Source organism: Plodia interpunctella, chromosome 10 (assembly GCF_027563975.2).
Source record: "Plodia interpunctella isolate USDA-ARS_2022_Savannah chromosome 10, ilPloInte3.2, whole genome shotgun sequence".
Classification (NCBI taxonomy): domain Eukaryota; kingdom Metazoa; phylum Arthropoda; class Insecta; order Lepidoptera; family Pyralidae; genus Plodia; species Plodia interpunctella.
Window position 1 is genome coordinate 5,334,165 of NC_071303.1, and position 22,570 is coordinate 5,356,734.

The 22,570-nt window shown below is 34.9% G+C and overlaps 2 protein-coding genes and 2 long non-coding RNA genes across 4 annotated transcripts; 2 read left to right on the top strand and 2 right to left on the bottom strand.

The window, feature by feature from the left end:
* Window positions 1–5,398: 5,398 nt before the first annotated feature.
* Window positions 5,399–6,180, bottom strand: LOC128673132 (uncharacterized). The gene is made up of 2 exons (XR_008405046.2): window positions 6,068–6,180; window positions 5,399–5,648 (listed from the first exon to the last, which is right to left on the bottom strand). It is a non-coding gene; the product is annotated as an uncharacterized LOC128673132 (long non-coding RNA).
* Window positions 6,181–6,856: 676 nt separating this feature from the next.
* Window positions 6,857–7,592, top strand: LOC128673126 (neuropeptide-like 4). The gene is made up of 2 exons (XM_053750759.1): window positions 6,857–7,001; window positions 7,302–7,592. Exons 1-2 carry the CDS (start codon window positions 6,900–6,902, stop codon window positions 7,521–7,523), a joined length of 324 nt encoding a protein of 107 aa, XP_053606734.1. The 5' UTR covers window positions 6,857–6,899; the 3' UTR covers window positions 7,524–7,592.
* Window positions 7,593–9,606: 2,014 nt separating this feature from the next.
* LOC128673130 (cuticle protein-like) lies at window positions 9,607–12,706 on the top strand. Its single transcript, XM_053750763.2, has 3 exons — window positions 9,607–9,618; window positions 9,966–10,133; window positions 12,458–12,706. Exons 1-3 carry the CDS (start codon window positions 9,607–9,609, stop codon window positions 12,704–12,706), a joined length of 429 nt encoding a protein of 142 aa, XP_053606738.2.
* A 107-nt stretch (window positions 12,707–12,813) lies between these two features.
* On the bottom strand, window positions 12,814–13,943 carry LOC128673131 (uncharacterized). The gene is made up of 2 exons (XR_008405045.1): window positions 13,828–13,943; window positions 12,814–13,164 (listed from the first exon to the last, which is right to left on the bottom strand). It is a non-coding gene; the product is annotated as an uncharacterized LOC128673131 (long non-coding RNA).
* Window positions 13,944–22,570: the final 8,627 nt, after the last annotated feature.

The window sequence follows — 22,570 nt, forward strand, 5'->3', positions numbered from 1 at the left end:
GGTTGTATGTCTTAAAACTGAAGATAAAATAAGATTTTTTTTTTCAGTTTTATCATATTATTATGAAATGATTAAGCTTGGCTTATCATATAATTTATAGGCTTATCCTATAATTATTAGAAAAGGAAATATTAAATATTATTTAATGTTACTAAAGTAAATAGACTCTTAGAAAAATTATGGTGCATCTGCATATTTTACATATTCTGAATTTCTGTCTTCAAAGTGCTTTTCCTTGAAGGAAGTTCTAAACAAGAGTGTTAGTTTCATCGCACAAAGCTGCCGCTGACGTAATGGGACTGATTTGAAAAGCTGCGTGTGTAACATTATGTACAAATGTAGGAGCGTAACATACCAACAATCATTTGTATGAATACAATTTCAGGTTCAAATTTCTATAATGTCATAAGAATAAAATATTGCACTCAATTTGAAAGTACACGTGATGTCCTGCAAGGGCACTGCAAACATTGCAAACATTGTTTTTTTAACTTTGATTTTTGACACTGATTTTATATTTTTATCTTCTTATTTATTATTCGTGTAAATATCTATCAACACACGGGTGAAGGTACCACGAGGGCAGGCGTTTAGGAAGATACGCATCTATAAAACGAAGTGATTCTATAAAGGTTCCGTTTTTTCCTTTTTAGTTACGGAACCCTACAAATGAGTAAGTCAATAAGATACCTTTTCTCGTGGCTCATCTCAAATAATATTACTTTCTGTACTCTAGATAATTTGTGTTTTTAAGGACGACACTTGCTCATACAAAGCATATATAATGTATTGTTTCAAGAAAACTTTCAAGTTATTCTTGTTTTGTTTGTCTATTAAAATGTATGTGTGTTTAGTTGTGGCTTGAAGGGAGGGGTATTTGAATTTAGTAATCCTTATTGTGCTCGTCTGTATGTATGAAGGCGATAAACTAAAAAAACACCGGACGAATTTTTGTACGGTTTTGAGCAATAGATATTGGTTCACTCGTATAAGTCATCAATAAATTATAGTTTTAGCCGAGCGAAGTTGGGACGGTCCGCTAGTTAATAATAAAATCAATATCCATATTTTCATACTAATATTACAAATTCGAAAGTCTGTCTTTCTGTCTGTCAGCCTTCACGACTAAACGGCAGGGCAGATTCTGATGAAATTTGAAATAGATATGCTTAATGACCCGAGGAAAAAAGGCAACCTCAGGTGGAGCTGCGGGCGATAGCTGTGTAAGTAGGGAACAGTAAATTTTATTTTAGTCCTCTACTCTACCTTGGCAACAGGCAGCTTAAGAACTTAACGTATTTTTCTTAGTCATACGATGCACTTAGAAACTATTACAAAATATATCATTTGTTACTTCACGATCTACATGACCTTCGGATTGCATAATACTGGCTTATTACGTTTGTTTACTTATTGTGTTAATTTACATATTTGAACTTGCGCCTTCTCATCGCAACAAGTTTAAATAAGTACATATAGTCGAAAGCTTTTCCTACCTTTGGTTTGGATACCTATCAAAATAACAAGGGCATACTTATCACCTCTATTATTACCTCATAGTATGGAAAAAACCTGTCCTTCGCGTTCATCTGTTACGAATGTTTCTTCTTTTAAACCACGCAACGGGTTTCTGTGGTTTTCAGTGTTATTTAGACAATTTATTCCCGAAGGACGAACTTATACATAATATATGAATAACTCCATGAGAAGCTATTTTTTACTCTTTTCATTAGTTCTCTTTCTTTTTCGTATTCTCGGCTGTCACACCACAGTAACAATACAATAAACCTCACATTTTTAAGCTTCGGCTGTGGTTATATGACCAGCAGCGGTAAAAGTCCCGTAAAAAACATTGATTTAAGAAGATACTTATTAATAATATCTAAGAATTTATATACCTATAGAATTTTACAGGTCATATTTCATATTTGTCATCTGTCTTCAGTCTTGGGAATGCTGTTGTTGCTCATCAGCTGTCGTGGCTTTTATAGGATCTGGGGATCTACAGGATCCCTATATATCCACACGCCTAATTTTAATTAGGTCAGTAGTTAACGCGCTAACAAAGTCACGTGGAAAGAGAACTTCATTTCATAAATCACGTGTTGTCACCAACCAAGCCTAGACGTCGTAAGCCAAGTACCTGTACCTGTTATGTAGGAATTATACTTGCAGCTACGTGTTACGCGGAGTTTCAAACATGTGTGCGGTGCACTTGACGGTATACAATTAATTTACTGTTTTGAAAAAAAAATATATCTTAAATAATTTATTTCTTGCTAAATAATAATATTCCACTATTTATTATATTTAACTACGTATTATTAAATAATTAATAATTTAATATTTTGTGAACGTTAACTTGATCTCAAGTTCTCAAGACACGAAATAATACATGTATTTTTTCGTGATCTATCCTGATAGACCTTCATGAAAACACTCTGAATATGACACATAAATTGTTTTTTCCTGTAGATTTGTTATTGAATTTAAGGACACGTGTGAAATAAACGATTTTTTTCTGTAACACGTGAGTGATATCGTCCAATAAACGAATTCCGTGCGAACAAAGACATAATGAAAAATATTATTCCGCATCAATGCGTATATTTTAACGATAGATTCGAAATCTTTTAATATCGGAATTTATTCATAAAAATGTTACAGCGTACTCTAAGTATATTTTGTCACTTTCGCGATGTATAATATATAAAATTGACAGAAAAGACAGAACATACTTTAGCTTAAAGTATGCATGCACTTTTTTTATGAATAACAAGATTATAACTTGTTCAATGAGAAAATACACAATAGGTAACTGTGTCTACTCGTAGTTTATGCTTGCTCTTATTTAATTATTGTATCTTGTAGTAGTGTCCTTTAATCTTTTTATTTTATTTATAAACAATAAAATGATAAAACTGTAACCGGTCTAGAACTTACGTACTGTGCCTACATTTAAGAAAAAACATTGTTTCGTACGTACTTATCACATTCGTCAAGCTCTATTTGATTTCGATGGGAATTTTGACACATACATACAATCAATTGTTTTAAAATATTTCTTAAAGATTTAAAATATAACGAAAAATTTTTTTTATTGCATTTTATTGCGAATTGATTCTTATTATGCTTAGACACGAATACAATAAGTTTATCACAATTTCAGGCCACGTTCGCTTATGTTATCATTTTCAGCGCAAATAGTAGGAGTAGGGGGATGCGTACGAATACGCGGAGTACGCCAGGGGAGCGCTGTATGCGGAGTACGCAGAGTACGCCAGGGGAGCGGTGTACGCTGCGGCTACAGGGGCCGAGTACGCTGCTACTTCGGGGTACACCAGCAGAGGCTTTGCTGAGGCGAAAGCCAGGAGAGCAGCCAAGATTACCTGGAATTGTATAATTTTTTTTAGTAAAACCCTTAAATATTTACGGGTCACTTCGTACGAGTAGAGTCGAAAAATAAGTTTTCATTGTAAAAAATATATAATGTTGGCTAATGGAAAAAAGAAGTACCTCAATAACTAAAAAGTCTGGATCGACTATCGATTTTTGAACCTTATTATTGAAATTCCCAAGTAATATGACGACCTCGGTGGCGCAGTGGTAAAGTGCTTGCCACTGAACCGAGAGGTCCCGGGTTCGATCCCCGGTCGGGTCATGATGGAAAATGATCTTTTTCTGATTGGCCCGGGTCTTGGATGTTTATCTATATATGTATTTGTTATAAAATATAGTATCATTGAGTTAGTATCCCATAACACAAGTCTCGAACTTACTTTGGGGCTAGCTCAATCTATGTGATTCGTCATAAAATATTTATTTATTTATATTTATATTTGTTTATAATATTTTTGAATTGAATGATAAACTGGATAAAAATTTGCTTTCATACTATTTATTATTCGTACCAAGTTATATAGAGCTGTATTATTTGTAAGTATAAAGAATTAAAAAAATACTTACGTATTTAAACATTGTGGATTGTTGTTTGTACCGGAGTGAGAGAACTCGGAGTATGACAGTCACAGTTGAAGCTCTGTTTTTATATGGTGCAAATTGTCATTGCAGGCCGTTATGTATGGACCGTGAACCGGATAACTAGAAGAATATCCTCCTCTAATTCATTATGTATTATGGCCACGCGTGGCCTTGTTTGACCACTCAGGGCCACTGGAGTTCAAGGTCTGGATACGGATTTGGGAATGGGAGGAGTTCAGCTTTGAGAAACATTACATAGATATTTAAAAAATCGTATCGTTGTAACATAAATAATAATGTAACTGTAGTTATTTTTTCATTATTAGATAGTATAAAACAAAAACGCTTCTCACGGTCTATCCCTATGTATGCTTTTACGTTTTTATTTATTATGATACGGATTTTGTTTGATGCGGAGCGGGTCGATAGTAAAAACGTTAAATATGGATCTGATAAATTTTGTACCTCTGTTTACGCATTGGTGCTGTTTGTATTTTATTGCAGTTAGTAACGCATGGTATCAATTAAATCAAGTTATATTTTCACAGTCTCTTGGCGTAAATGTTATGCCTCCTATTGTTTGCCTCCTCCTATCATTTAAACGCAAGAAATTTTTTTTAAGCATTACCCTTGTCAAAATTATTTAGATTTCCAGAGACGCTGTTGTTGGTAATAGTTCATATTTTTTGGAGAGGTTAGAGGTTCCTTAGAGGTTTATAGACACAAAAAATCTGTATAAGTAAACAGATTTCAAATGTCCATAATTTCGTAAGACATTAATGCAAAACCTTATCTTTGTTGCTCAGCAAGGTTATCCAAACCATTGTAGATGGTTCCTCAAGATTTCCATACACATTAGTTTTTATTGTCACTGCCATATACGCGTAGTTCAAAATAACTACCTAATAAGTAATTCGGAGTAAGTTCCCAGCTAAGTACGTAGGTGTACAATTGAATGTAAACAAAAAAACTGTAACGATATAAGTATTGATCTGTACATCTATTGAAGTACTTCCATAAAATAGTATAAAATAATGTATGCCGTGTATTCGCAGCTCAAAAACGACTGATCAGATTTTCATGTCGATTTTATCAATATCTATGACAGGAGAGTAGAATGGAAAACACTCCATCGACAAGTACCCCGTTCGTAAATTTATTGATAATTTTCACCAGTATACTACGGAGAGAGTCTTGAGAGAGGTTTTAGTATGTGGATTGTAGCTAAAAACGGGTTATAGTTGAATTATAGGTCAAAATTTTTTTCTTATTTAAAAAATATTGTAAAAGTGAAAGTGATTTTGTTTGCATCTCCTCTAGATAAATTTAATGTCTGTGGTTTGCATATATAAATTTCGATTAAAAAGAATAAGGACATAGGCACTTGTCACATATCTTGAAAAAAAAAAAACAGTACTATTTTCCCGTGGGAAATCCAAGCGGGCGAGGCCCCGGGCTAAAGCTAGTCTATAATATGTATTACAGGTTTTACAGTTTATATCATTAGCTAGAATATACACCAAACTGGTATCTTATATCAAAAATGTTTTTGTTGGTCGCATCGCCAGTTTTTTAACCAGGACTGGTCGCCTGCGGAGAGTCACGTAGGCTTTCCGGGAATCCACCATCGAACACATCAAAATACTCATTACGAGCAGCAAGACCCACTGAAAAAAATATACATTTATAAAAATATTGGCGTCTTCACATAACCATGTTAAAATTTGTGCTCATCTGAGTTTTTTTCTGCTTGCATTCTCAGATGTGAAGACCCGAAGTCCAGAATCAGCTCAAAAAATAAACGCTTAAATTTCGAAGAATATATAAATACGCTATTGGTTTACGACGGGCCGCCTAGGCGTCTGCTTGTCTCTTTGGTAATGCTATTATAAGCTATCAAGGCTATTCCAATCCCTTAGTCGCCTCTTACGACATTCGCCGAAAGACATGGATGGGTCATACTTAAAATGTAAAAAAAAGTGTTTAATTTTATACGAAGCAAAATAATTAAATGTACTTAAGTATATGTCAAAAATCATTTAAATTTATTATAAACTTTAAATGTGAAAAAATAAACATTACTTACAGATTTGAGAAACAGCATCTTATTTATTTAATAAACAATAATCAGGGTTTATATAGCGTCGGAGCAATAACCGTAGCAGAACAAAATAGAGGTACTAGGTTAATTAACCAGAAACTACGAGTACCTAAGTACGTGCCTAAGTGGAACACGTGAGACTTGATTAAATAGTGCCGCGTATGATGACGGTTCTTGGTGTAAACACCTTCGGAAAGATTGTTGATTACATTAGTTTATAACTAAATGTGTATATTTCCTATAAATTTACTAATTTTTAAGAGATAATGAAAAAATTGCCAACTTTTGAGTTCTATGTAAATCCATGCAATGGCAGAGCCAAGTCAAGGAGGAGATGGTAGAACAACCTCAACTTTACAAAATAATGGGCAAACATTGCCGTGGATCTCGTGTCTGTGAACTTGGCATACCAAGTTATAGAATATCAAAGTTTCATTGGAGTTCTATATGCATCCACATGAGTTCTATAGTTCCTGACACATTTCAAGAATAGTCTCTATGTAGAAAGGACGGAACCTTTGCACATCACTGGGGCACAAACACAGCGCACGCAGCCGTATAAAAAAGGATAGTGTATTAGCTATTTAAAAAATTATATTCATTTTCTAAACAGCTAGTCACATCTACATATTTTATTTTTACATATCGTGGAATGAAATAACTTGAATAGGTATAGTGGACAGTACTATTGTCTAATTAATATCACGATCATCGCCTTTCCAGTATTTGATCATAGTTGGTAGGTGCTTCGTATTCCGAGCATGCGTCGCAAGGCTATTTCTTCACATTGACGCTTGGACACAAACGTTTAGTATAAATGGACCAAAACCAACCAGACAATGACATATTCACCTTAGCGGTTGTTAACTTTAGTCTCTTACCAACCCACAGCCACAAACAAATCAAAATGTTCAAATTGGTAAGTAAAATATGAGATTACATATCTAATCTAAATGGTGAATTAAAAGTTACTATGCAAAAAAAAACTGCTAGTATTGGAGGCCAAGACCACTTTGGGTCACCGCATTAGTAACTGAGAACAATTTACTGTGTCCTACAATTAAATAACTATACTTTGTAAAGTAGGTATAACTTAGTCCTATAATAGTAGGTATAGTCCAATACAAAAGGTAATAACACATCTGTCTCTGTCGCTCTCATTTCAAATGTATCTGAAGTTATATTTTATAAAGTATAAATATTATTTTAAATTTTTCAGTTGATCTTCGCGTGTTTCCTCGCCCTCGCGGCCGCCAAGCCCGGCGTGCTGGCCCCAGTAGCGTACACCGCCGCGTACACCGCTCCGGTCGCCGCCGCGTACACCGCTCCGGTCGCCGCCGCGTACACCGCTCCGCTCGCCTACTCTGCTTACACCGCCCCCTATGCCTACTCGGCGTACACCTATGCTTCCCCTTACTCTGCTTACTATCTACGACGTTAATCAAAATTTACAAGATAAAAAGGACAAGGATAAAATGGCAAGAATAAATATTTGAATAGTCCAAATTTATTTATTTTGTTTCTTTTACCAATAACTCAAATTATTCGTTCTCTAGCAATGTTTTTATAAAATAGTTATTTATTATAAAAATTATTGTCCCAATGCCTATTGGGACGGCTGTATAAATAACTATTAAGTACATAACTATTAAGTAAATAACTATTAAGTATAATACTAATAAGGAAATTATTTATTGGCAAAAATAATTTCCTTGCAAAGTCCGACAAATTTCAATGGAGAAAAAAAAAAACGTTCTCTTCGATATGAAGAGCAAGACAACATCATCATCTTAGCTATAAGGAGTTCACTGCTGGACATAGGGCTATCCCAAAGACTTTCACAATGACCGATTGAAAGCAGCTTGCGTCCAGCGTGACCTGACCTATTATAAGAAGTTATACACTACTAGAAGTTATACTACTATGACATTGACCGTAATGATGTAAAAATAATAACACCTTCATTTCCATCACCACCATTTCATATTAAATCGTCATCTTTCTCAACTATAAAACTAATAAAATGTCACGGTATTTACTTGGCTTCGGCTCGTAAACACCGTTAAAATTACCGGTAAAAAACGAGATATATAAAAATAATAATAAAGATTTATTTATTCCATGCACACAGACAAACATTACAAAGTAATTGATATTACTATTTAAGTTTTACTAATATTGATGTTACATATAAATAAATATAATTCAAATTTTAAAATATTAGGTAGTAAAAATTCAAAATTATCAAAATACTATTAATTAAGATTATTAGATTGAATAAAATATAAACGATTTGATACATAACAATATTAATAATTAAATAACTAGACTGTCTAAGTAATGAAAAGAAAAAGAAGGCTGAATTTACTAGTATAAATTATTCACTGCGGGTAAAAGCCTCAATGTTGCCCATGTCTCTGCTAATTTGGTCCAGCTCTTGCCTATTGTGACGGCTATTTCGTCCCGCCATCTGCCTGCTTGCTGGACGGCCTCTCTTTCTCCAGACATAAGCCGATCCAACCAGAAAAAATATCCATGAAAAAATATATAAAATAAAAAAATACTTTCTTGGCAATATGAAGTGGTTTGCCACTATTTTCTTGATTATTGACACTATGCCTTAACTATTTGATCACAATTGAATCAATTGTGATCGAATCACAAATAACAAACATGTTCACTCACATTCTTGTTACCACCACGTTAATCATATGATTAACATAGTATAAACCCCTGTTTAGCTTTGTAATAGCCGCCATATTATATATACTTTCCGATGGAAAGAACAATGTTTAGATGTGTATCTCTCTTATCCTGGCATGTTCTTGGTTTCATTCCCAGCAGTGACGGCCTTTAGCTCAAGACCCGCGTAAAAATAATAATTTCCTTATAGGTTCGGTTGTTAATTTATGGCCAGCCGCCTCTGCCTGACTGTCAACACTGTTTTGGGATGCAGCCGTTGCTTATCAGTGTCAAGGCTATTCTTATTCGTTAAGTCGGCTTGAACGACATTCATGAAACGAATGGAGTCTATTCTAGGGCGGAAACTAAATGCCACCAAAATTCTAACATATTTGTTTATAGACAGTTTATTCACCAAAGTCTGAGTGAGTATGTTTGCCAAACAAAACCCTCTGGGCAGATTTTTTAAAATTTGGTATATGTACCGGCAGATCTCTCGTAGTTTCTCGTAGAAAGGGTACTTTTTAGACCGAAAGTCGTAATTTATGTAAAAATACACTTCGATTTAGATGGATTTGAGTGACATGATGTCATAAAATCTAATGCGATTTCGAAATCAATGTGGATTAAATTAATTAATAATTATTAATTTGTTTAGACAGTCGACACGTCACCCTCTTTCCTCAACCATTCTATTTTGTATTCCAGACATTTACAAGGCTATTACTACACACAGACAATTCGACTCGATCATTTAGTATAAATTGGGCATACGAAAACCAAGAAGCATCACATTCACAATTACATTTGTGCCTACTTGTACCCTTTGACACAACTTAACGATGTTTAAGTTTGTAAGTAAATAAAATTTTTTTATAGATCCGGATATTCTGAAGTTTTTATTTTTTAACTCTTGTACATAGTTCATGTTTCTTGTATATTCCGGCCTAAAAACAATGTTATTTGAAATCTTAATGAAGCTGGTGTTGTTGTAAAAAAGTTATTTTTAAATATAACTTGCGACAATTTTCTTTAAAACTGGATTTCAATTACTTAGCCAATTTTAGTCAGAACAGCAGTTTGGTCAGAAATCAGCCCAAATATCTAGATTATTCTCTGGATCATACGAGAAACATGATCGATCCAATAACTCAAACTAATCTTGATAGCAAAATATGAATATATAGATGTTTGTTTTCAGTTGATATTCTCGTGTTTCCTCGCCCTCGCGGCCGCCAAACCCGGCGTGCTGGCCCCAGTAGCGTACACCGCCGCGTACACCGCTCCGGTCGCCGCCGCGTACACCGCTCCGCTCGCTGCTGCGTACACCGCCCCGCTCGCCTACTCTGCCTACACCGCACCGTTAACGGCATATTCAACATACACCTACGCATCTCCTTACTCTGCCTACTACCTGCGACGTTAATTAATATCACAAAAATAAATTAATCCCAAAATAATATTTGTTATTATTCTTCTTCTTTGTTATTATTCTACATCTTATAAAGTTAATAGAACCAAACTCATAATATTATTAACGATTCAAGCTATATAATAGCCGGTCTTTTTCTGCTGGTAGATTGCTGGCACTGATTCAAATTTACAGCACCGCGCTATACTTGATTCTTTATCCTGCCCAAGCGCAAACAGATCATGAAAGTGATGAATGAACCTGAACTATTGATGATATAGCCCAAAATATTAGAGTGATAGAATAATTATTACGCCATTATGTGCAATACACATCCACCCTAGAGCGAATGTTATGCTCTTGCTACTCCACTTTGACCAGCCGGCTAAGGCTAGTCAAAGGTAAGGGTGTGTTACTGTGTGTATTTTGTGGGTGCATGTATGTATGGTTCACTGTAGATCGGATCTGTGGTGACGCCACCAACAACAGTTCGCCACAAGCTGCCCTGCGTTGACTGATTGCCCTGCAATTCACCGGGCAATTGTGTCGTAAATTGTGCCCTTGGGTCTCCAGAGACATGAATCAGAGCGTGGGGAATTTTTTAAACAGATATTTTGCATCTACACCTTGCCTTGAAGTATTTATTTATTATCCCAATGTTAAAAATAATAGTAAGTACATAACTGTACTTACTTATACGCCATTATACGGCCTGAATAAATTGATGCGTTTGCGAATAAATATTTGAGAGCGCCTGTTTTTTAAAGAAGTACATATATTCTTTGTTTTTGATTCGTATAGGAGATTCCTGTAGAAATTTTGGGTAAAACTCAGCTTTAGACTTCAGCTTCGCCCGCGTAACTTTCTTACAGGAACAGTACTTTTTTTCAGGATGAAAGATATGCTAGCTTGAGGAGGTAAAATTTTATTTAGATTTATGATATTATTAGGATAACTTTTTAATAGCCAAATCCTATCCTAACGAAATATTATAAATGTTTCCTATTTCATAAGTTTGTTAGTTTGTTATCCCTTCACATTTATCTGCTCTACCAATCTTCTTGAAATTTTATATACATGTAGTTTGATGTACGGGGAAAGACACAGGGTATTCATTCCGGTAGAATACTTTCTTCTGTGGGAAATTCACTCATGCGAAGTTGGGGGCCAAAGCTAGTAAGTATATATTTACAAAACATTTCAATAATACCTATATACTATTGTAATTATTTAAAGATAATTGTAACACTTACTTGATTGGTGGCACATAATATGAATAATATTATGGAATAGTAATTACAATAACATACTCAATTGCCAGAAGAATTTATTGTAAGACAACAGACTAGTTTTAAGTACAATTTTGACGACAATAAAGTGTATATACCATTCTAACTTTAATAAATAAATTTGAATGAATATTAAAGATGCGAAAATCTGACCAAAAGCGTAAACCAAATTTGATAAGGCCAATAAATTAGTAGGCTACTTATTTAAAAAATATTTTTATAGACAGCTAAAATCTATCCCTTTCGTATACCACAAAAATAGAGCTGTAATCACCAAGAACAAACATTGTGAAGAAATCTCGATACGAGTGTGGATTTTTTATTTTGTTTTATGCTTTGGTGAAAAAATCTTCTGCAGTTAGTCACATGATATGCAATTTTGATACCAATTCGAATTCGATTCGATCCTATCTACCAATACTACGACCTAATCATCGGAAAGAGGTTATTGTAATTCAAGACACACGTTGCAAGGCTGTTTCTTCACAAGGGCTCCTTGATACGAATGTTAAGTATAAATTGGATCTAGGCTCCCACTGCAGCATCACATTCTCCATTGCTTTCGTGCCTACTTGTCTTCTTTGAACGTTGACTCCCAAATTTCATCCAAAATGTTCAAGTTTGTAAGTATAGGGTTTTTATATTTTAGTCTCTTTAAAAAAGCAATTTGCAGATCTCTTCAGAATACCAAATACGATTTTGTATGCAAGCCTACATAATTAAATACATCTATCACCTATGCTGCTCTTGTTATTATAAATGTCTTTTGTGAGAATTTTTTTACCGCTTTCATATATTTACTGATCATTTTTTGATGACAAAATAGATAGTTACAGAAAGGTTTAAATTATGAATCATAACTTTCAGTTTTCTACTGCGACTATATAGTTTTATTATTAGGAATACGTATTTGGGATGTAAAAACTGTGACATATTTTCAAAGGGTCTTTGCTTGTAAAGTGTATATGGTAGATTGCTTTTTTTATCTTTCAGTTGATCTTCGCTTGCTTCCTCGCCCTCGCGGCCGCCAAGCCTAGCGTACTGACCCCAGTAGCGTACACCTCCGCGTACACCGCTCCGCTCGCCGCCGCGTACACCGCTCCTGTCGCCGCCGCGTACACCGCTCCTGTCGCCGCCGCGTACACCGCTCCGCTCGCCTACTCTGCCTACACCGCACCAGTCGCTGCATACTCTGCTTATAGTTACGCCTCTCCCTATTCTGCCTACTATTTACGTCGTTAATTGGACGAGTATACGATAAACGATGATTAATAAATCTATTTTTTTCGATGATATTGGTTTTGTATTGATTTTTTCTACGGCTAGTTAAATTATAAATAAAACGAAGATTCACATTAACATTTATATTAATTGTTTTATGGGTTCACAAAGATGGCTATCTAATTTTAACCCAATGCTGGGCCTAACCCTATCCCACCACCCAACGGTAAGCCTCCTAGTCCACCTAGGGGCAAACCTAAACCCTGTCCTCCCAGGACGCCTACACCTCCTAAACCCCCCAGACCCCCCAGACCTCCTAAACCTCCATAGCCTCCACCTAAGGCACTCAATCCCCCAGACACACCACCAGCTACGCCAGCAGGCAGTGCATTACCTAATCCACCGCTTAGACCAGCGCCTAATCCTCCTCCTAGGCGATAAGCTTGAACTGCCATCAAGGATGTTAGTACAAGAAACATCTGCAATATGAAATAAAATACTAAAGTATAAAATAAACCGTTGCACTTAATTTTGGAAGTGCCAAAATAAAATTTGATGTTGAAAATTACTATTAATGAAACCTACGTCTAAAACTACAACTGAAAAACAAGCTTTTCATAATAATTTGCTCCAAGTATACATAATCCTCCATATTTTGAACCCTTTCGTGGTATGTTTTTCTGGAACGCTGAGAAATGTAGTAACATAAAAATGTCATTAGCTTATTCCTGCCTCTGTCATTGTAGATTAACCCCAAGATACGGTTAATGTCATTTCATGTAACAAATAGTCTTTTAATAGGTAGATTAGATTTAGAATTCATATATTGTTTGGTATAGTAACAAATGAGAAAGAAGCTTTTTTTACCCCCAATGACAGAGTTATGAGTTTAACGTGTCTGTGTATAGCGTGTAATATCTGTGTAACGGCTAAACAGATTTGAATCTATTTTTTTTTTGTTTTCTTAGCTATATTTGCCAAACGTGTGGTAAGCCGGTTTTTATAATATCTAATATATATAATATTTTATAAGTTAAAGGTCTACCTCAGAGCTATGGTTATTGTTGTCTGACAAACCTGTAACCATGATGTACGACAGATGTGTAAAAATTGCAATAAACATTATGAAAACAACTGCTTACCAATCGCATCATTTTTGAGATGTTATTTTCCAAACGTTTGAAAGATAAGACCGTCCAAGGAGATTAAGTAATTTTTCAAAGACCGCACCCACCTTTTATATGAAACTTGATTCTTGGTAAATCTTAAACCCTAACTAATCTATTTGTCGCAGTTTGATTTGTATTACATCCAAAGTTAATTAATACTGTTTCATCGAGTAATTAATCAGTTATTCGAGTTCAGAGATTTAATTACCTGCGTGAAAGAATTTCTTTTCGCATATTTGGATTTATTGGGTGTCGTGCTGCCTTTTTTGTGTATCAATCAGGTGCTGCCAGAATATTGTGTTTCATATCTAACTACGGTTAGACATAAGAGATAAAACAATGTAGAAGATTTTTCTCTTCTCTGCACGAACTTTTCCGGTTCCTTTCGCAGCCAAGAAGCGTCGGAGACCAGAGTTAGTTGACCTAACAATTCTTTAATATTTCTTCTTGTGTCAATTGTCCACCAGCTGATCCTGCCTTACCCATATACCTGACTACCCCAATTTGATTTCGATATTTTACTGGGTCCAAAACACATTATAAGAAGGTACACACCACATTTTTTAAATTTTAGCGGCAAATCATTTTATGGCATACATGACCTTATTGTACTTGAATGGTAACAATTTAGGATAGCATTCAGATTGTTCTGATGGGTTATACATTCTCATAAACAACATTAAAATGTTTGCCTATGACTAACGAGTATTTTGTAATAAGTAGTAGCTAATAAAATATTTATAAAGTTTTTGGGTATATTATCAGTAGTACCCAAAAACTCCCAATATACAGACACGGACGGATAGCGATGACTTATGTAAAAGTAATTGATGGATAACATTTCAATCGCTTTCTCAGGTAGGATAAATCTATCCTTATGTCCGAAGGTAATCTGAATTCAAAAGGCGTCCGCACTTTTGTAACGTTTCTGTAGTACGAGCTCGGCCTTCGTATTTTACTATATAGCATGAGCATGCCAGCTTCAGGGCATCATTCGGCAGCAGCTCAGTGAACAAACAAACCAACAAAATGTTCAAAATTGTGAGTATAGACTACTAGTAGTAGATAATACTGAAAACTATGCTACACCCTGATAATTGATTTTATTATAGTTTTCTATTGGACATAGTTGCTACGATTTACGACGGAGAAAACGGTGACTACAAAGATTCTTGCCGTGAATTGTGACTCCATATTATTAATATAATGGAAAACTATAATACTATTTAATAAAATCCTTTGTCTAGTATAACATAATCTGGTTTTTAAAAGATATCGAGAGCGTCGTCGGAAAGTGAATGTTATTTTTTTATACAGTGAATATGATTTGTTTATGAGATTTCAAACGTGACAGCTAAAATATATATTTTTAATAAACACTAAAACAATCATTACAATTTTAGGTAATGCACAAAAGGTCTATTAAATAAAATACATTTTATGTGGATATTTACTTATTGATACGACATAAAATGAAAATGAACCAAAAGTATTTTCATCTTTTTCAGTTGATCTTCGCGTGCTTCCTCGCCCTCGCGGCCGCCAAGCCCGGCGTGCTGGCCCCAGTAGCGTACACCGCTCCGGTCGCCGCCGCGTACACCGCTCCGGTCGCCGCTGCGTACACCGCTCCGCTCGCCTACTCTGCCTACACCGCCCCCTATGCCTACTCGGCGTACAGTTACGCGTCCCCCTATTCCGCCTACTACCTGCGCTGAAGAATATGAACAATGTGATATCGATCTGAACTGATTAATAAATAAATTATATTTTGTTCTCCTATTTTTGTCATTTTATTTGTTTTTTCCATTCATGATCGCAGAGCCGGGCATGCCCAGTAAAACATTTTTAGCCTTAATTTCTTTTATAACAACTTTGACACAAAGTTCACAATATTTTGGGGTTAGAACCCCTTCCTACAAAAAAAATGTTACTATCACAAAAATTACTAGACCTGTTTATTTATCCCAAAATTCCCAAGAGTCAAATCTCCCGTGTCACTGTAGCAACGGGAAAATAAATTATATATAAAAAATCGGTTATGTAAACCTAAGTAAATAATAATACTAAGTATTTACTTCTAATGAAAGTGACCGAAAATTTCTTAAAATGTTGAATGACCTGTTTTGTTTAACAAATAGCACGCGCCCCAAAAAAATAAAAACTGAACCCGGTTCCTCAAGAAGCTGGCTCGCTCGTAAGTCTTACAATACAAAATTTCTTTGAAGCACTTCATAATAATGTTTTTGGGTCGATCATGTTTTCCTCTCAAACAATTTGGTAAGAATAAAAGTCAGATAAACAGAAGCCCTAGTAGATATATTCAGTCATACTACAATTTGAGGTAAAATTCACCGAACCAAATATAATATCAATCACTACATATTATAAAACAAAGTCCTCTGCCACGCCTGTCTATCTATTCGCGATAAACTCGAAAACTTCCGTGTGTATTTTTCTACGGTTTTTACCGATACATAGTGTGATTCTTGCGGAAGGTTTATGTGTATAATTTCTTATATTTTACCCGCGAGCGAAGCCGAGACTGGCCACTAATTTAAACTAAAATTTTAATTTAAACTAAGCTTTTTAGGGTTCCGTAGACATACAGACAAGGAAACCTTATAGTTTCGCCATGTCCGTCTGTCCGTCCGGCTATCAACTAATATTATTCCCTACTATAATAATCTTATATTAATTCTCTTTCCAAAAGGAAAGGAGAAAGGGTTTTCCCAGTTGTTTTCAGCTATAGAGCATCGGAATCCATAGTCTGCTACTTTTGTTCTCCACTTCGTATGATTTTTGCCATCCTTAATTATAACGTATAAACCTAACGTCAATTTGTACCATGTTCGATCAACTTATACGTATAATAAAACTTTAGCTTGGCTATGTCTGTATGTAGGAGATATGAGGAGGTTATGGATTAATATTTGTCTATCTGTCCGTATATGTTTTTTACTTATCACGCTAAAACTACTCAATATAATCGATGTATACCGGATGGTCTAACTTAAAATCGAGTATAGGTTCATCGGGATACGTGACTAAAAACTGGAGATACAGATATAAATAAGAATAAGAAATAAACCCGAACGAATCTTTGGCCATAAGTTTGGAATTAGATGTAATAAATAATTATAGAGCGGTTTTTGTGGTTTGGTGGTGTTTTGCTGTGCTTTTTCAAAATAAAATACAGTTGGAAAAAAATTGTTTATTTACATGAATCTTAAAAAAACCGTGGGAACTGTAAGATAAGTTTGGTCAAACTTAGTAAGGGTAAGAATGCCTTATGATTAACATAATTTAAGCGGCTGTCATCTAGTTTAGGCGCATCGACCTCTGACAGACCAGCAGCGTAAGCGCATCGTAACTTACAAGGCATCCTAGGTGTGCGGCGGAACACTATACACGCTGAAACGACGGCGTGTAGTTGTGAAAAATTGCATCTTCAACATAGACCACATGCTGATATACACACTGCGTTTCTGTACCGTACCGCGTTCGTTACCTACCTAGGACACCGCGTTAGAAACTCATGCACGCGCGCACTGACCTCTGTACCTGTCTGATGCAATATGGTCTTCCAACCTGAATGTTTATTTAATGCAAAGTATAATGCAAAAGGAGGCACGCTCAGGAAAGAAACAAATTAGAACATAGTTATGAGTTATCATATCTAGGCTTATAATATAATATTTGTCATCACTTTTACCTATAAAAGTAATGACAAATATTACAAAATATATAAAATATTTAGAATGTACAAATGGAATACATTCAGAATACTAAAGGGATTTAAACGAATTTGATGTATTAATTATAATTGTATTTTAAAATGCTTTCTCATCTCTAGAATCTTCTCAGTGTTCAATAACTTTTTAGGTACCAAGATAACAAGATGGGAAGGATGTATATCCTTCCCATCTTGTCTGTCAGATTTTCATGCGGTTTTCACCAATAGACTGTGTGAGTCATGAGGAAGGTTTAGTTGTATAATTTATTAAGTTTTTACACGAGCGATGCCGGGACGCGCCGCTAGTAGATAAATAATTTAAGCATAACCATGTTAATTCTTATTAACAAAATCTCTAGTGTACTAATACTGTTGGTGCTGTTTAGCATAAGGCGATCCCCGATGCGTATCTTGAATTCGGAGCAACAACGTCGAACTAAGCAAGAGATCCTTCGACACAAACCTCGATGGTACAACAAGGTATTTAAAGATACTGTAACTCTATACGTTATTAGTTCTTTGTCACACGCAGAACAAACAACCAGCAAATATGTACAAGACGGTAAATTTTGTTTTTAATATTTAACATACCTAAGGATTTAATAGTGTCTTCCACTTTGGTGTATAGAAAAAAGGTCCCCAAAACGTATTGAAGGAAACAAAAAGGGCTTTTAAAAATGGTTGATGTGATGGTGAGGTTTAAAAAATAATTTCTAGATCAAAAATATATTTTCTAAGTCCTCCGCACAGAGACTTATCTGATGCAACGCATATCGCTAGATAAACAGCAGAGAAATGCCGCAAGCGTCATGGACACATTTGCATCGGGTACGATTCAGGGCGGTATATTTGACTGACGTACTCGTACGTAAGTGCATTTTATGTATTTTATCAATAAAATTAATTTTAATTTATTTCTAGACAATATCTCATATAATACGGTCGACAGCACATCAAACTCAAATTGACTTGATAAGTGGACGACCGTTCGGGGAAACATAAGTGGATCAGCCTATTCATTGTGGGAATAATCATAAGACTACTTAATAGTTTTCCTAACATTTACCAAATAAAAACATATTTTCTATAATAACAATTTGTTTTGAAGGTGATTTTCGCTACCATCATGGCGCTCGCAGCGGCTAAACCTGGCATCCACTCCGTTGGCTACCCCGCTGCGCCGGTCTTTGCTGCGGCATACACTGCTCCCGTCGCAGCAGCCTACACCGCACCGGTCTCAGCAGCCTATACCGCAGCGTACACCGCTCCCGTCGCCGCAGCCTATACCGCGCCAGTCGCCGCAGCCTATACCGCGCCAGTCGCCGCAGCCTATACCGCGCCAGTCGCCGCTGCATACACGGCACCCATTGTCTCAGCAGCCTATAGGGCTGTGGCATTGCTCAAGTAAAAGACTGATGTATAGATCATAAAATCAAGCCTCAAAAGTATATCACATTAGATAAGTTCGAAAGTGATACTGGGCTTTTACGCCTTGATTAATTTATAAAGACTTTGGACTAGTGAATAAATACTGTTACTTTGGTAACATGTTTTTTATTTCATCGCTAATTGAATATAGGTTTATGGTAAATACAAATTATTTTGTATTTTAGCTGAATTTTAACACACATTTTTATTTCTCAACCTAGATTTGGGTATTTTCATTTGTAAAAAAATTACCTAAGTGCGATTCGAACCCGCAGGTGAAGGGTTCCGTAAAAGTTCTTTTTTTTTCATTGTGCTACGGAACCCTAAAAAGCATAAGCTTTTTATAGATACATCATTGAGAAAATAATCTTTTAATTACTTCTCTTAAAAATTAAGCTCAATGTTCAATATCTTTTAAATCGTGATTAGAAAATAAGTTTTTCACAAAAATAATGTCATTTTTACAAAAGCTTTTATTGCTGTCAGAGATATTTTATTGCATTCAATGTGCGATAACAAAATCATGTCTGTGCAGTAAACCGTTGAGTAGTCCACCAGTTCATTTAAAATTTCAACTCAATTGGTTAAAGATATCTGCTTCAAACGTGAGTTGCAAGATCTCACTCGAGACATAGTGACATAAAGACATATATTCCGAGCTACGAAAAGAAAAATAACGTACTTATTCATACTATTGTTGATGCTTTTGCCAGCGGCTTTGTCCTTAGGGGTTAAATTTCCGAAATCTCTAAAAGAACCTCTCTAAAAATATGTTTAATCTTTCAAACACTCAACGTGCAATTGTACTTATATACACATACATATATAGATTTCTAAATTTACAATGTCTCTATGTAGACAGCAATGTCAGTCTGTATAAATTCAGAAGTTACCTATATTTATTTTATGAATAAAGCGACATAAATAAATAAAGCGCCTACGCATACAATAGAAAAATAAATATTTAATAGAGGACACAAAAGAGCAGTCTGATTTATTGGTTAGGTAAATCAATAACGTTAAATGTCGAAAAAACTAGTATTTTTTTTCAAAATATGGAACATGAGTAACACGAGGCCTCCAAAAGCCGGATGTCGCCAATAAAAAAAACTGGAGTATTTTTATTTGATTTTGCCATCTTTAGTTAAACTAGCGCCACATAAATATTAAAATGAACTTAAAATTAATTTAGATAAAAAATAGAATCCACTAGTGATGTCTTTTTAACTAAAGGGTTTTTATATAAAATTTGTTTTAAAGAAATCTGATTTCTATATCGTGTAATTTCATTGAATTAATATGCTTATACTTACTTGCCATTTATGTGTACGGTAACATCGTTGCAATAGCTACCTAAGAAATACAATAACAAAGAATTTGTATAACAAGATATGCTGCAAGTAAATATATCAGTTTCTATCAATAAACTTCAAGAATTCCGAAGTTATTTTGAAAAAATACGACAAAAATACGCCGAGACCCGACGAAATTTTTAACTTTGAAAAATATTTTTTATGTATTTATTCATGTTTCATTTAATAAAAAGCAGCGACACACCAGGCTAAATAAATTTACCAATGTGTATTTATAAGATCGTTCCTGTGACTAAAATTAGAAACATACAAAATTAATTTTCAAATGGCATTTTTTGTCCAATTTATTTATAAGTAACATTTTTTCAACTTTGTTAATTGCAAAATCATCGTTTTGGCGAATGATCTTTTTTAACCAGATAAGTTATCAGATCTGATCTCCATTTTATTTCTCCTGAAATAGACGCAATAGACGTATGGTCCTAATACTCATGTTGTTGTAAGACTACGCAATCCAGGCACTTGTACATGACATCGTAAGAGGATGCAACCGACGGGTATGACGTCATGACACAATTCTCATCGTGTTACAGGGGGTGTAGTGCAGCCAATTTGCTATTGCTGCTCTGCTGTAGGTACTCTAAGTACGGCTAATGTCATCATATACTTTTTTAAACTTATCACGTCAAAATCTAGGCCTACTCATATTACATATCAAAATGAGAAAAGATAATGAATGGATAAGTTTTTTGGATATAAAGTAGCAAATAATTTTATTCCTCTTTTGTGTAAAATATCTGAACGGGCTTAAAAATGGTATTAAGTAGGTATTATATTAAAATTTCATTGAAGTAACTAGGTACATAACTATGTTTTTTTCGATTGTTTGTTTAATATAACGATAATGCATATGAAAACACATAGGAAAAAAAAACAGAAATTGAAATAGCAACAGCCTACCTAAGCGGCCGATGTTCTTAGGAGACGTATATCACGAGAAATATACCTTTAATTATTATTTTTATAAATCCTAGTCATTGCTATAATTATTTAGCAATGCTCCAACTGGTTCTACTTAAAATGTGTCTGTATGTCTGACATAAATTAACTGGTTCCAGCTGGTCACAGTCTACGGTCATGGTCACGGGCATCCTCGATTATGCGTAGATTTTTGTGCATTTCGCAGACGGTGCGAGTGCGACGATTCCGTGTCATTGTAAATGTCCATAGTTTCAACACTTTATATCTACTTATTCTATTATCTACTGTAGTAAATTATTAAAGTTATGTATTTTATAAGGTACTTGTTACACAGTATTTAGTGACGTTCATATGCAACAAAATTTAATTCTGCGGTAAACTACACGTAGGTACGACTAAACTCCTACCGGCGAATTAAAAAAAATATGTTACCTAATATACATTTCTCTAAATGATTTGAATAAAAAATTGAATAAAAAAATGTTATGACATAATGATCAAGTTCAAGGTAATGATTAGCGACCTTGGTTGTCCGATCAAGGATGTGATGTCGCAACACTTGCAACCGAATGTTCGATTCGAGTCGAGATTGATCCTTACTGATTCGATTTGCTACGCCACCTCAACGCCAAATCACAGGGTGCGCTTTTTAATAACAAAATTATCATAGCATAATTTTTAGGATACGGCCCGGGTTTTAATACTTCTTCACATTCCTATAAAAAATATTGCTCGATGTAAGGTTGTCTTGACATAGGTATTAGAATGAAGTGCGGCCAGGCTTTATTTTTAAGGCTTTTAAAGTTATAGAGTAGAAAGTAAATTAAAGAAATCGTTTATTGGTCCGCTTACACGTGTTTTTTTACCAGAGTCCTTGCCAAGTAAAAGTACATTGATCCCAAGAACGTGGAAAATAGAAAACGTTTTACCAGTTTATGAATTTTATGAGCGCTCCACGTAAAACAGGTGTGACATACCTACCAACAGGATTGTACGTTAATCTAGTTTTTATAGAAGCCGGATTTGCGTAAAATATTAGCCCAAAACTAGCCCGCTCCAGTCCGTGTAAAATTGTTATGTTTTCTTTTTGCCATTTCGTTATATTCGAATGATGAGTGATAAAAATTACAACTTCAACATTTTTATTAACGACATCTTTTAATACACATTTATGATACTTTATCCCGTAGCTTCACTCGCGTCTCGGGTCTCAGCAACGTCTTGCCATGAAACCTATATTTACCAGATTTTAAGTTACACC

Excerpts from the sequence above, each read along its gene's own strand:
- LOC128673126 (XM_053750759.1), top strand. The coding sequence starts at position 6,900 with ATGGACCAAAACCAACCAGACAATGACATATTCACCTTAGCGGTTGTT. Across the intron at positions 7,002-7,301 it reads AAATCAAAATGTTCAAATTG|TTGATCTTCGCGTGTTTCCT; the intron begins GTAAGTAAAATA and ends TAAATTTTTCAG.
- LOC128673130 (XM_053750763.2), top strand. Across the intron at positions 10,134-12,457 it reads CCTACACCGCACCGTTAACG|TTGATCTTCGCTTGCTTCCT; the intron begins GCATATTCAACA and ends TTTATCTTTCAG.